Genomic DNA, 13,037 nt, shown 5'->3' on the forward strand with positions numbered 1-13,037 from the left:
GAGATTAGTTAGAAGAAAACTCCGTAAAGCCCTGTGAATGTCCGTGCAGTTAGAATAATTTTCTATATACACACGCACAACAGGCGCACATACAATGCGTACATGGCAAGAAGATCACGATAGGTTGGCGGACGCGGTTCTCCGCCGCGGGACAGCGCCGGTGCCGGCGCCCTTCATCTCAGCCCGAAATTTGGTGGAGAGTGCGTTTCTCCCGGCCGCGGGAGCCGTGGGCCAAAAGAGGCCCATGCTGACAGCCATGTCCTTGAGCCCCTCGAGCTGCTCGAGCGCCTCCACGATAGCGGCCATACTTGGCCTGTCTCGGGGCTGCGGGCTCGTGCACTGCACGGCCAGGTGCGCCATGGCGCGGGCGCCCTTGACGGAGTAGTGCCCCGAGAGCTTCTGGTCCATGATGCAACGCAGGCGGCGGCTGCTAGCGAGGTAGGGCCGGGTCCACTCCACGAGCTTGATGGTCTGCTCGGCGCGCGCGGTCCGGCCGGGGACGTGCTCCATGGCGCGACGGCCCGTTAGGAGCTCCAGTAGCACCACGCCGAAGCTGTAGACATCGCTCTTCACCGTGAGGTGGCCCGTCTGCACGTACTCAGGAGCCGCATAACCGTGGGTGCCCATCACACGGGTGCTTACGTGTGTCTCATCCCCCTCGGGGCCCATCTTGGCCAGTCCGAAGTCCGATAGCTTCGCCGTGAAGTCCTGTTCAACAAGGTTAACTCAATCGTGACTCGTGAGTCCCGACTCTTGGTAGATCTGGTTAGATCCGATTCGATTGTGTCAATTCGTGAACGAAAACGAGTGAACTTACCGAGTCTAGGAGGATGTTGGACGCCTTCAAGTCTCTGTAGATGACAGGCTGCTTGCCGCCATGGAGGAAGGCGACGCCCTTGGCGGTGCCGATGGCGACCTTGAGCCTAGTGTTCCACGGCAGCGTCGCGGATATCCTTTTAAAGAGGTGGTTGTCGAGGCTGCCGCGCGGCATGAACTCATAGACGAGGAGGCGCTCCTCGTCCTCATAGCAGTACCCAAGTAGCTTCAACAGGTGCTGGTGCCGGAACTGCCCAAGGAAGATCACCTCGGCCTGCAACCCCATCCCCAGGCATTGGAGTTAGTTGGGGCTATGGACTAGGACGAACAGCGGAAAGTAGTGGCTACTCTCGGGTGTATCGAATATTGGAAAATCATTATCAAACAATATCCAAAAAAATCTGAAATGTTGTGACAGCAAACTCTATCAAATGTTTGAGGTTCTTACAAAATTTGATCCAAAAATAACATCCCTTCAGCCGTCACAAAAAAACAAATCGCTGCTCAAAGTTTTGTGCACGGTTTGAGCAGCGTTGTTGTTTTGTTTGGTGGGTGCTCCTGTGATGTTATTTTTGGACAAAATCTTGCAACAACCTCAAACATTTGATATAGCTTGATGTCGTAAAACTTTAGATTTTAGTACACCAAGAAAATCCACTCTCAAAGAACAGCGGGTAAGTATGTACTGGGACTTACCAGCCACTCCCTGTGGCCTTGGTGGCCGGCGATGTTGAGCTGCTTGACGGCAACGGGCTGGGGCTCGAGGCCGGGCCGCATGCCGGTGTCGACGAAGCCTTTGTGGACGGCGCCGAACCCTCCTTCGCCGAGGAGGTATCCGCTGGAGAAGTCATGCGTGACGCCACGGAGCTCGCTGAGGCTGAAAGAGTGCAGCTGCTGCATGGTGCCCACGCCCATCTCCCCCACGCCGTCGGGGTTGTCCTCGTCATCCTTGCCGTCCGTGGGCGTGGCGGGGCCGTTGGCCAAGGCCGATAGGCGCCGGAAGGAGGCGAGGCGGCGCGAGAACTCGGAGTTGGGCGGGCGGTAGTTCCTAGCGTCTGCGGCCTCGTCGTCCTCCTCCGCGCTCCAGCACTTGGTAGCCGACGCCAGCACCTCTCTCCATGGCCTCGGCATCCTCCTCGCTACCCTTAGCTAGGTAGCTTGGATTGGCGAGAGCGTGGTCGGGGAGGAGCTAGAGGTGGAGGTGGATATGGAACAGTACGTGGTGGAGGTTCGTCGTGGTTGCGACTTGTGAGCGTGGTCGGGGAAGAAGGGCGTGCTAGTGGCAGGGATGATATACCAACGGCCCAAACGGGGAACGGGACGACCGGTCGGTCTTGGCGGAGCGTATTATTTTTCTTCGCAGTATCTACGAGCGTTTCTCGTCGGATAGGATCCGTCTGCTTCACGTGAGAGATGACAGGTTGGCAGTACCTACAAAAATCCTAATTCACCAGCTCGTAGTGGACGATCCGGATAGCTGCCATTCAAAATCCAATGGCTGAGAACGTGTCTTGCGGAAAGGCCTTCAGCGTGCGAGTAGTCTTGTTTGTATGTGTTTTCTACAGCCGTAATAAGATTTTAAAAAGACCATTCTTTCTTCTTCTCTCATTTCGTCAAGGTATCTTGCTTTAAACCATGATATTTAGTGGCTCCAATCATATTTACTCAGAACCACCGCATATTGGATAGGGTAAATGTGGCCGCCGCCTTTACCAAAAATCACAAAAACTGTTAGAGATATATTTAGGTTACTTGTATTTGGTAGTATATAATTTGTAATCCGTCTCCTACCTTAACTGTCAGCCCGTCGGCTGCTATTCTCTTCAGTCTGACCGTCCGCAACGCTTCTGTTGTCTACGACGCTATTGTTATAACTGCGGGGATGTTAGAGATATATTTGGATTACTTGTATTTGGTAGTATATAGGATTTGTAAATCTGTCTCCTACCTTATCTCTAGAAGAGGCTTTGTGCCCTTCAAATCTTGCACTCAATATATACTCGCCCTCAAGGCTCAATAATACATTCATCTTATTTCGCAACAATCTCTCTCTCTCTCTTCTAACATGGTATCAGTCCAACCGGTCCAAAACCCTAGCCGTCACCACAACTTCCACATCGCACCGCCCCGGGACGGCCGATCTCTATGATCACCACCGGAGGCCGCGGCACCCGTACCTAGGGTTTTTCCGCCGGTCGTGTTGACCGGCTGCCCAAGAGTCTTTTTCTGTGATCTCTTGACCCGGGTTTTTTTCTCTCTCCCGCTGATCGCTTTAATCGATGTTTTCTTTTTTGTTTTCCGATCTAAGATCGGTTTGCGTCGCTCATCGCCGTCTGTCGACCTTCACGCGCCTCCTCTTCAACTATGCGGCGAGATGCGGCACACGGTGTCCCAAGGGACGCCTATGTACGCACATCTGTCTGTTGTTGATCTCTGCCGGTTGTCACCTCCCTGATCTAATCGGGATTCCTGCATCGACCTCCCCTTCATCCACCCGGATCGTTTGCTGCTTGACGTCCCAGGCTTCACGTTGGGTGGACGGCCGCTCGCGCGGTGATGCGTTGGTCTGCTAGTCACCACGCACATCAACCACTGACATCAACTTGTTCTGCACCTCCCGTGAATCAAAGCTTCCACAGGTATAGGAGTAATATAAAGTCGAAGCTAGCTTCACGTATCTGCGCCACCGACAGCTGCTTGTCACCATCATTAGGCGATCCGGCACTTGGTCCATCATCTGCGTGCGATCGAATTGATCACCTGTCCATTCGCAATCCGCCTCACCCGCACCGTGCGACCGATCTAGCCCGTCGGTCGTGTGGGTCTCTACAGGTCTCGTGAAGATCGTCCTCTAATTCTGCGCGCCCCTCCATCGACTGAGCATCGGGCTGCCGCTGCGTCGCCCCGTCGGGTCACTGCGTCGCCCCTTCGAGCCGTAGTGCCGCGATACGCGGTTTCCATCGCTGCCCCGAGGCTTTCCCCACGGTTTGCACTTACACGTGCTCCGCTGCTGCACTGCCACTTCGGGCCGTAGCACCGCGGCCCGCGGTTCCTGCCGCCGCCTTGAGGTCTTCAAGCCGTCGCCCCGACCTGCCTGCCGCCGCCGCATCGCTCTCCGGGCCGTAGTGCCACAGCCCGCGGTCCTTTCCGCCGTCACTGCGCATCAACATCCCATGGTATGTGCCGCGCCGTCTTCCTCGGCGCGGGAAAGCCACCGTCCGCGCCGGTCGTCGTCACGTTGTCGGGTTTATTCACCTTCTTCGAGCACCGCTACCGCGCTCCTAACCTAGCCGCCGCCACTGTCGTCAGGCTGCCGCCGCTCTTCTTCGACCGCCGCCGCTGCCGCCCATCCACCTCCTTCGTCTTTGTCCAGCACCAACCCGTCGCCAGCGTCGCCGTCATCTACCCCTACCACTTCATCTACTCTGACAACCGCGGGCGGCATCGGCCCCGCGCTGATTGGCACCGCAACCGTCATCAAGTCCTTCTCCGCTGGCCTCTCCGACTTCTCCGACATGGCGTACAGCTCGTGCAGGTCCCTCGTTTACGCATGCTCAGTGCTGGCAACACCGATGCGTGCCTTCGTCCACGACGTGTCCCCGGGCCTGGCAAGCCTGGTGCGGTGCTTTCTCAACTTCATCTCCGTCCATCTACGCATGCCCGGTGCTGGCAACACCGGCGCGTGCCTTCATCTACGATGTGTCCCCAGGCTTGGCAAACTCGGCACGACGTGTCGTCAACAACGTCTTCTTCCTGGCGCACCACTGCGCCCATGACTGACTCGGCGCCTCCTTGCGCCCGCGGTTCCATGGAGACTCCCTCGACACCGACTACCTCAACTCGACATCGACCACGTCGTTCTTCGCACGGCTACCTCGACCACGGCTACACCATCCTACGCTCTCGGCTACCTCGACATCGGTACAAAGGGCTATCATCCGCATGAACAATTCGTCGGCTTCCTCTACAGTCAGCGCGTCCGCGACACGACACCGTGCACGACGCTCCCGCTACGACTGCGGGGGGATGTCAGCCCGTCGGCTGCTATTCTCTTCAGTCTGGCTGTCCGTGACGCTCCTGTTGTCTACGACGCTACCACTACGACTGCGGGGGGATGTTAGAGATATATTTGGGTTACTTGTTTTTGGTAGTATAGGATTTGTAATCCATTTCCTACCTTATCTCCAGGAGTGGCTTCTTGCCCTCCAAGTCATGTACTCAATATATACTCGCCATCGAGGCTCAATAATACATCCATCATATTCCGCAACAATCCCTCTCTCTCTCCCTTCTAACAAAAACCACCAACTCTAGTCTCTACCGCATGTGAGTGACAAATCACATTGATTCTTGTGTTACCTTGTTCTAACAACGCTTTTGACTAGTGGGCCCACCTATTAGGCTAACTTGGCAAAGAATAAACATGTGACCGGTGACTAGTCTCTCTCTCTCTCTCTTTCTCTCTCTCTCTCACACACACACACTCATTCACTAGTATCTCTAATATTTTATCAAGCACCTCGTGTGCACGCACACCACCTAAGACAGAGGCGAATGCGGGGCGGAGTTCTTGGTGCTGACCACGCCGCTCCCGACTCGTCCGTTTGCCGGTGCTCCCTCTTCCTGCATTCTTCTGATCTGGATCTAAGAGAAGGAGGCGCTGCAGATGATGATTGTGTTGCCGAACTTCAGGACCCTTCTCCGCCCGCTCCGACAGACTATGGCGCAACACCCCATCCCGACCCGTCGCACTTCTTCCTCTCCCTAGTTGTGCAGAACCTCGTGCTCGAGGTCTCTTCCACGCCGCTCTCAAGGGTGCTCAGGCACCACCATCTCTCTAGGCCGTGCCCTGTCCACACCGACAACCGTAGGGTGACCAATGGTGATGATGGGCAGGGTGGAGTGAAATGCATAAAACCACCATAAATAATGTCCCAATAGCAAAAAAACTACAACGATACAATCATGATAGAATGCACCGCACAGAGCTGCGAGACAGTGGTAAAAAACAGTCATTAGATTTTAATCCACTTTGTATGTGACAAAGTGGACACGTGGCGAGAGAGGTGATGGCACACGACAAATGGCCGTTAAGGACACGGTCGTTACAGACTCTATCGGGGTGCATGTTAGGTTTGAACCAGATGATTTGGACATGCACGGTCTCAATCCCTCCTCTATCCCTCTCGTTCTCACACGCTCCCGCTCGTAATTCGTGTCTTGATTCGTAATTCAGACACTCAATTTAGACTAATAGTTGAATAATTCCCTAAATATGCACACTCTAATTACCCTCAATGCATATATCTAGAATCCATAATCGGTAGTCCGTCCTTGAAAGAGTGTACTTCTAACTTTGTTGCAGGGCCAAACTATCTCAAAATTTGACCGAGTTTGTGCAAAAATATGTCAATGCTTGTGAAACCAAATAGCTATATGACAAAAATATATTTTTACCATGAATCTAATACTGCTAATTTGATGGCATAAATGTAGGTCTATTATTGTATAAATACGGTCAAACGTAAAAAAGTTTGACTTTCCAACAAAGTTGAAAGTACACTCTTTCAAGGAGACATCAACACTACTCAATGAACTAAAATAGTGGACCGCAACCACTCCCAAATCCACACTATAGTATAACATTAAATGAAACCTTAAATGAACACTGCAGTACAACACTGAATGCATTGCATCAATAGTATTATAAACCTAAATTCCCAAATAAGGTCTAAACCTAATTGCAAAACCGATAGAGACATAGGTAAAGATAACGCACTCAACGCCTCTAATTCTAGTGGTCCAGCGATGGCTGCCCATCGAGGTCTCGACCACCGTATGGGCTAGTGCCACCGCCGCCTGCTCCGGAAGTGGTGACAATGAATGGAACATGCTACTTCCACAACAATCATCCTCGTTGTCGTGGGATGTTGTGCCCCCTCCCCCGCCGCCATCGTGGTGGATGTCGTGCCCCCTCCCCTACCACCAGGTCCTGCTGCCGCCATCGGAGAGAGGAGAGAAATTACGGGAGCACGAGACAATAAGAGTGATAAGGGAGAGAGTGAGATCACGCCTATCTGAATCGTCTGGGTCGAGCCAAACGCGCGCCTTCGAACAAGCCCATCCCGACCGAGCCGTTAATGGTCGTTTGCCACGCGAAGTTACCTCTGTCACCACGTGTCCACTTTGCCCTGTCAAAAAGAGAGGTTTAAAATCTGGTCAATGTTTTTTGTCATTGTCAATAGTTGCGTGTGGTATATTTTGTCACGATTTGTACTGTCATGTGTTTTTGCTAATAAGAACACTAGTGTGCTGGTTGTGTGCATTTCACTTGCAGGGTCATGTTCGTTGGTTGGGTTCCAGTTTCGATGTGGCCTTCGCCACCCAGAGAGTGGGTTCGTGCTTGGAGAAGAGGACAGGAGATCGATACCGGAGCTCGTCGGTTGGGCAGTGCTCACTGAAGTAGATAAAAGGGGGAGGACCGGTGGCAAGGGAGAAAGATATCAAGACAGGAGGAACCCTCGTCCACCTTAGCAAATCAAACATTTCCTAGGACTAGTCTTCACCACATCAACCTGGACCAGGGGTTGGTTTCCACTGAAATTTTGAGTTACGTGCGGTTACAAAGTTTTTGGCCCTCACTCAGTAAATTGGCATTTCAAGGAATTTTTTGAATTTGAACAACCAATGTATAGTCAAATATAATGGAAACGGAGTAAATGACACATACCAATTGACTGTCTAGTAGTTCAGGGGGCTGGGCCTTTAACCACAACGTCTTGTTTTCGAATCCCTTTTCTGCCTTCTTTTTTACCCAATCCTAATCCCTTTTCTACATTTTTTCTATACATAATATAACATTTTCACAAATGCTTATTAACATTTTTCAAATTGTTCTTCCATATTTGTTATTGCAAAATGCTGGATTAACATTTTTATATTTATGATAAAAAAATTCATTATTTTTTAATGGATGATAAAAAAAATTGTACGCATTCAACATTTTTTCAAATGCTTGTTCAACAGTTTTCAAATACTCTTTCAACATTTTTAAAATTGTTCTTCAACATTTGTCAAATGTTTTTATGTAGAGTTTTTTTTGTAATATATATATATATTTAGAATATTTTAAAGTATGAACAGAAGTACAAAAATAAAGCAAAAAACGAAAACAGAAAAAGATTCTTTTAGGGGTAAACAGAAAAAAGATACTGTGGCTTGCCGTGCGCGTGGGCCCGCCTATCTAGCTCGTCCTAGAAGCACACATCGCCTGAAGTATGGCCCCTATTGGGCCGTCCAGTAATAGGTTTCTTCATTTCTCCACTCCTTTTCGTCTTTCTCACGTTATTTATTTTTTCGTTTATTTTTATTACTTTTCTGTATATATTTTTCAAAAAAATGAAATACAAATATTCCAAAAAATTACTTATTTTTGAAAGAAATGTTTTAAAAGATGTTTTTCCAGTGTTAAAAATATGTTCACGTGATTTGATAGTATGTGCAATTATATAAAAAATGATAGTAAGGTATTGAAAAAAATGTTAACCTATATACAAAAAATGTTCCCAATGTATATGACAAATGTAGAAGAAATCGACAAGCTGCTTCCATGTCGTTAGAATCTGCTCGTTGTCAACCACCACTTTGGTTTCCAAAACTGAAAAGCTCTCGACGTCGGAGCTTAAATCGTAGGTGACCAGGGCCTAAGCCTGGCCGCCCGAGGTCTCCATAACCTTACGCGGCGTGCGAACCGGCATTGCCACCCCCCTTGGCCCTTCCCGGCGGCAGAATCTCGGATTCCATGGTACTCCATGGTCGCCTCGTGAGTCGCCCTTTTGCAAAAGGAGAGCGCTCATTCGATGGAGATACATCTTCTTTCATTGTTTCATGCAGTTATCCTACTACTTCCACATACTTTTGGCAACAATTTATATGATTTTTTGGACTAACACATTAATCTAGTGCGTAGTGTCAGTTCCTATTTTTTTATATGTTTTTGTTTCACAGAAAATCCATATCAAACGAAGTCCAAACGCAATAAAATTTGATAGAGATTTTTTTGAAATATATTTGAATTTTTGGCGCAAGAATCAATGCAAACTGAGGCTCACACGCTCCACAAGGCAGGGGCATATATGGGGTTGTTTGGATGGAGTCCTAGTAAGTAGCTGCTCCCTCAGGCAGCAATCCTGACCCCAGACCTTCAAAATTCAATGCCTCAGCATTGTGCCTGAATCAGACAGCTTTTTGTGAAAGGCAACTAAACAGCCCCTATATGCGTATATGTGAGCATCTACAATTATACTGTACGTGTTAAAAGAACTGAAATCCATGTGTCCTATTCACAATGAGTTCAGTACATGTGCATACACAATGCACTGGAGAGTGAGAGAGGTAACTAATAAGTACAGTTTAGCTAATTCAGTAGTACTCCCTCTATAAACTAATTTACTTTTTTTTTTACAAAGAGTGAATTTTATTCACTCAATATGAAGCATCAAAGTGGATACAAATGTAATAAGAACACTCCCGGCCTTTACTTAGATAGGATGCACACAACTAACATAAACGCATACACAAAAAATAACATGCCGACAAATAGTAAAGTCATACAAGATCAAAGCTACGTCTAAGCGAGAAAACAATTTGAAACGATCAAAACAGCAATCAACAAAACTACAACAACGACCATATGCACAGCAACCATCTTTTGACACCACAACAACAACGAGGTTCTTCAATAGCAACGCCTTCAGGAAGAGAACGACGCTCAAGTGCTGCCATCACTGGATCCAACCACCAAAGGGCGGATTCTAGGTTTTCACCATGAAGAGAAGTCTGGGCATATCCGAGCAATGCCTCCACCAATGTAACGACGCAAAGACATCGCCATTGCTAGGTACAACCAACTCAGGTCAGACATAGGGTTTTTACCCCGGAGCTCAAGACCAGGTACTCGAGAAACACCACCAAATCCAAGTCAATCATGTGTTTCCGCCTCCACTTCTTCATGACCCTAGCAGCTACATGCGTTGAGCTCCTCCACCATCGCTACACAACCATATCCTCTGCGTCAAGCCGCCGTCCGTAGAATGTATGTCATCGTCTCACATGCATAGTCTTGACATGAACATCGGCACGCAATAAAAAACCATGATAGCATGAGCGGACCTATGCTGACATGTGAAAAGAAGATCCGCATATCTGTTAGTGCATAGGCAACATGAGTCGGTGGCTCGATATGGCCATAATAACACCACCGGTGCATCCAAGACGGTGTCTTCCTCGGATCGGAGCAAGTCCTGCCATTTACCTGCCACCTCCCTTCGGCATTTAGGGCGGATGGTGCATCGACAAGCGAAGTTTAGTGGGAGCAGTTGGTCTTCGGAGGTGCTAGTGTGGGTCAAGACGCGGTGTTGTTATACATGGCGCTTGTGCTTTGTAGTGTTGTGTAGTCGTTGGTGGATGTCCCTGAACTTGCCTATTTGTGGTGTTCGAGCTACCCTCGTTGTTCACAACAAGTGGTAGTCTTCTTAATTTACAATTATGCTTTCTATAAAATTATGTCTAGACGTACTTTCGAAAAAAACAGGTTAATGCCAGCAACCAAAGCTCCAAATAAGAAGCATTATGGCAGCTGCGAGACCTCCTCGTCTGAGAAGCCAATGATGGACGTGGTTCTATGCATGATTGATTTGGCTAGATCGAGCCACCGACTACTCAAAAGCTCCGCAGATCGCCGCAGCGGCCAAGTCCGACGACCACTTTCTAGCATCTGCTTCCTCCGTTCCTAAATATAAGTCTTTCTAGAGATTTCACTAATAACTACATACGAAACAAAATGAGTGAATCCACACTCTAAAATGTGTCTATATACATCCGTATGTAGTTTGTAGTGAAATCTCTAAAAAGACTTATATTTAAAAACGGGTGTGCATGGCCGCCGCTGCTATGCATGAAGCCTCGCCACGTCAGCCAACGCCGATGACACCAAGGCCGCATTCCAGCAGCTTCCATGACCCGATGCTATGTGTGATCGCCACCCGATGCTATGTCTGATAGCCATCGATGCACCCCAACGGTGCCGCCGGCTAGATTGATTCCAAAGGCCCACAACCACCGTCAGCCACGCAGAATTCTCCCACCGGCATCCTCCGGCGGTGGCAGGGGAGAAGATCGGAGATGAGAAGCCCGCTGAGAGGACAAAGAGATCGTCACCCGTGTCGCCCGTCCAGACGGGGGCAGTTATCTTTCTTTGGCCTAAATACTGAATAAAGGATTTATGAATAAACCAATATACGAACTTTTACATTACAGTGGTTTTACATTAGTTTACAGAGATACTAGTAATTATGTAGTACCACAGAGAGAGTAGGGTACAGTATGTACATGCTTGACCGGCCGTCTGGGTGCATATGCATGCATCAACATCAGTCCTTCACAATGCCTAGCTGTATTAACCGGGACCTTCAAGTACTGTACAGGTACTGCGTGGTGTCCCTCGTGACGAACTTAACCCACCATTCTTTAGCCGGTTGTAAAAAGAAATGACCGACCCAAATTACAAAATCAGTCAGCTGCCCCTAGCCGCCCCCTCTAAATATCGCAAATGATGAAACCGGAGATTTCTTCGATATGAATGTCACAAATCATAAATTTTAATAATACAGAACATCAATTTCAATATCGTAAATTTCAATTTCAATACCAGAGATCACAATACGAACCATCACAAATTACAATCTCAATACCATACATCATTGATCCCAAATATGAATGACACAATCCATGGTTTCGTTGTCGCAAAGACAATTTTAATTACCACATATCAGGATTTTCAATATCACAGGTCATAGTTTCAGCATCGCAAACCACATAACACAAACTGCACTAGCATACACATCACAAAATCACTGTCGTCGGTGCCGCCAAACGACTTTGGCCTGAACCTAATGGGAGAAAGCTTGTTCTCTACAGTTTCCGTTTTTTTTTTTAACATTGCAGTTTCCGTTGTTGCTAGGACATCTAAACACGCAGCTAGTACTAGTCGTCTGTCTTGATTTTGAAAAGCAACTTGTATCTGTTAACAACTTTGCAGTACGTCTTCCTAAAGAAAATTGTAGTACATCGTGGAAAAAGGCTTTGGACTCTAGAAGGCGCCTTTTTTTAGAAAAGGAGGATGACCCCGGCCTTTGCATCTGGGCGATGCATACGGCCACTTTACTAATTATTCTCACAAGACCTTACAAAATCATACAACAATAAAACTAAAGCTATCGTCTAAGCAACAACTGTCGGTACACCTATCCAATTAATGAAGCGGTGCTGATCGCCTGGGCCAAATACCAAACAGACATTACAGCCAGACCTAACATCTAAGACCTGAGGTCCCAATCAGGACGCCTGCCGAGTAAGGGCACCCACCAGTCCGGCGTGCTCCTCAACCAGGACGCCTGCCGGGTGTGAGGCCTCCGCAGCCACTTGCCACCAATCCATCTTAAGAGCTGTACTGCTGCATCTAACTTGCACGGTCTAGCTACCGTCGACGCCACCACGATGCCAGACAGTTTCTTCCTCCTGCGCGAGTCCATCTCCGCGCATCGGACGCCGAGTCTCCACTGTGCCATGCCGCCGAGACCCACCGTCGATGATACTGTTGATGCCACACCGCTCCACTTACATGCCATCTCGCGTCGACTCCGAACTACCAGCAACTCCACCACCCCGAGCAGTCCTCGGCCGATGCCTTCAGGAAGGAACACAACACCAAAGTTTCATCGTCGCCCAAACAGAGGAACATAGGCTTTCGCCTGTGCTCATGGCAGAGGTGGGGGGCGTATGATCCATACCGAAGCCTCCAGGAAGGGAATCGGCGCCGGGGGCGTCGACTTTGGTGCGGCCGCCAAGCCGGCCTGGAGTTTCCCCCGGATCCATGCCCACCCGGCAGATACATCCAGGCAGTATTGGCATCGACCGTAGTCGCTACCGTAGCCAGCACGAACCGGAGTAGATCGAGTCGGAGACGACGCCTCCCATGGAACTCCGGTCGGCCATCGAGGAACCGATGTAGCGCCGCCGCCTCCACGCCGCCCACGCAGCCGTGGAAGGCCCCCCATCTGCACTCGCCGGTGTCGCCCGCCAGGCAGGCCGCACTGCGCGCCACCGACTGAGGCCGCCGCCCCGAGATCCCCGCACCGCCCGAGGCACCGGCAGTCAGATCT

The 13,037-nt window shown here is 49.5% G+C and overlaps 1 protein-coding gene across 1 annotated transcript; it reads right to left on the minus strand.

Moving 5' to 3' along the window:
- Positions 1-8: 8 nt before the first annotated feature.
- On the minus strand, positions 9-2,122 carry LOC119319348 (probable serine/threonine-protein kinase PBL15). The gene is made up of 3 exons (XM_037593841.1): positions 1,513-2,122; positions 818-1,090; positions 9-708 (listed from the first exon to the last, which is right to left on the minus strand). Exons 1-3 carry the CDS (start codon positions 1,945-1,947, stop codon positions 115-117), a joined length of 1,302 nt encoding a protein of 433 aa, XP_037449738.1. The 5' UTR covers positions 1,948-2,122; the 3' UTR covers positions 9-114.
- Positions 2,123-13,037: the final 10,915 nt, after the last annotated feature.

The sequence above is a fragment of the Triticum dicoccoides genome, chromosome 6A (assembly GCF_002162155.2).
Source record: "Triticum dicoccoides isolate Atlit2015 ecotype Zavitan chromosome 6A, WEW_v2.0, whole genome shotgun sequence".
In the NCBI taxonomy this organism is placed as follows: Eukaryota; Viridiplantae; Streptophyta; class Magnoliopsida; order Poales; family Poaceae; genus Triticum; species Triticum dicoccoides.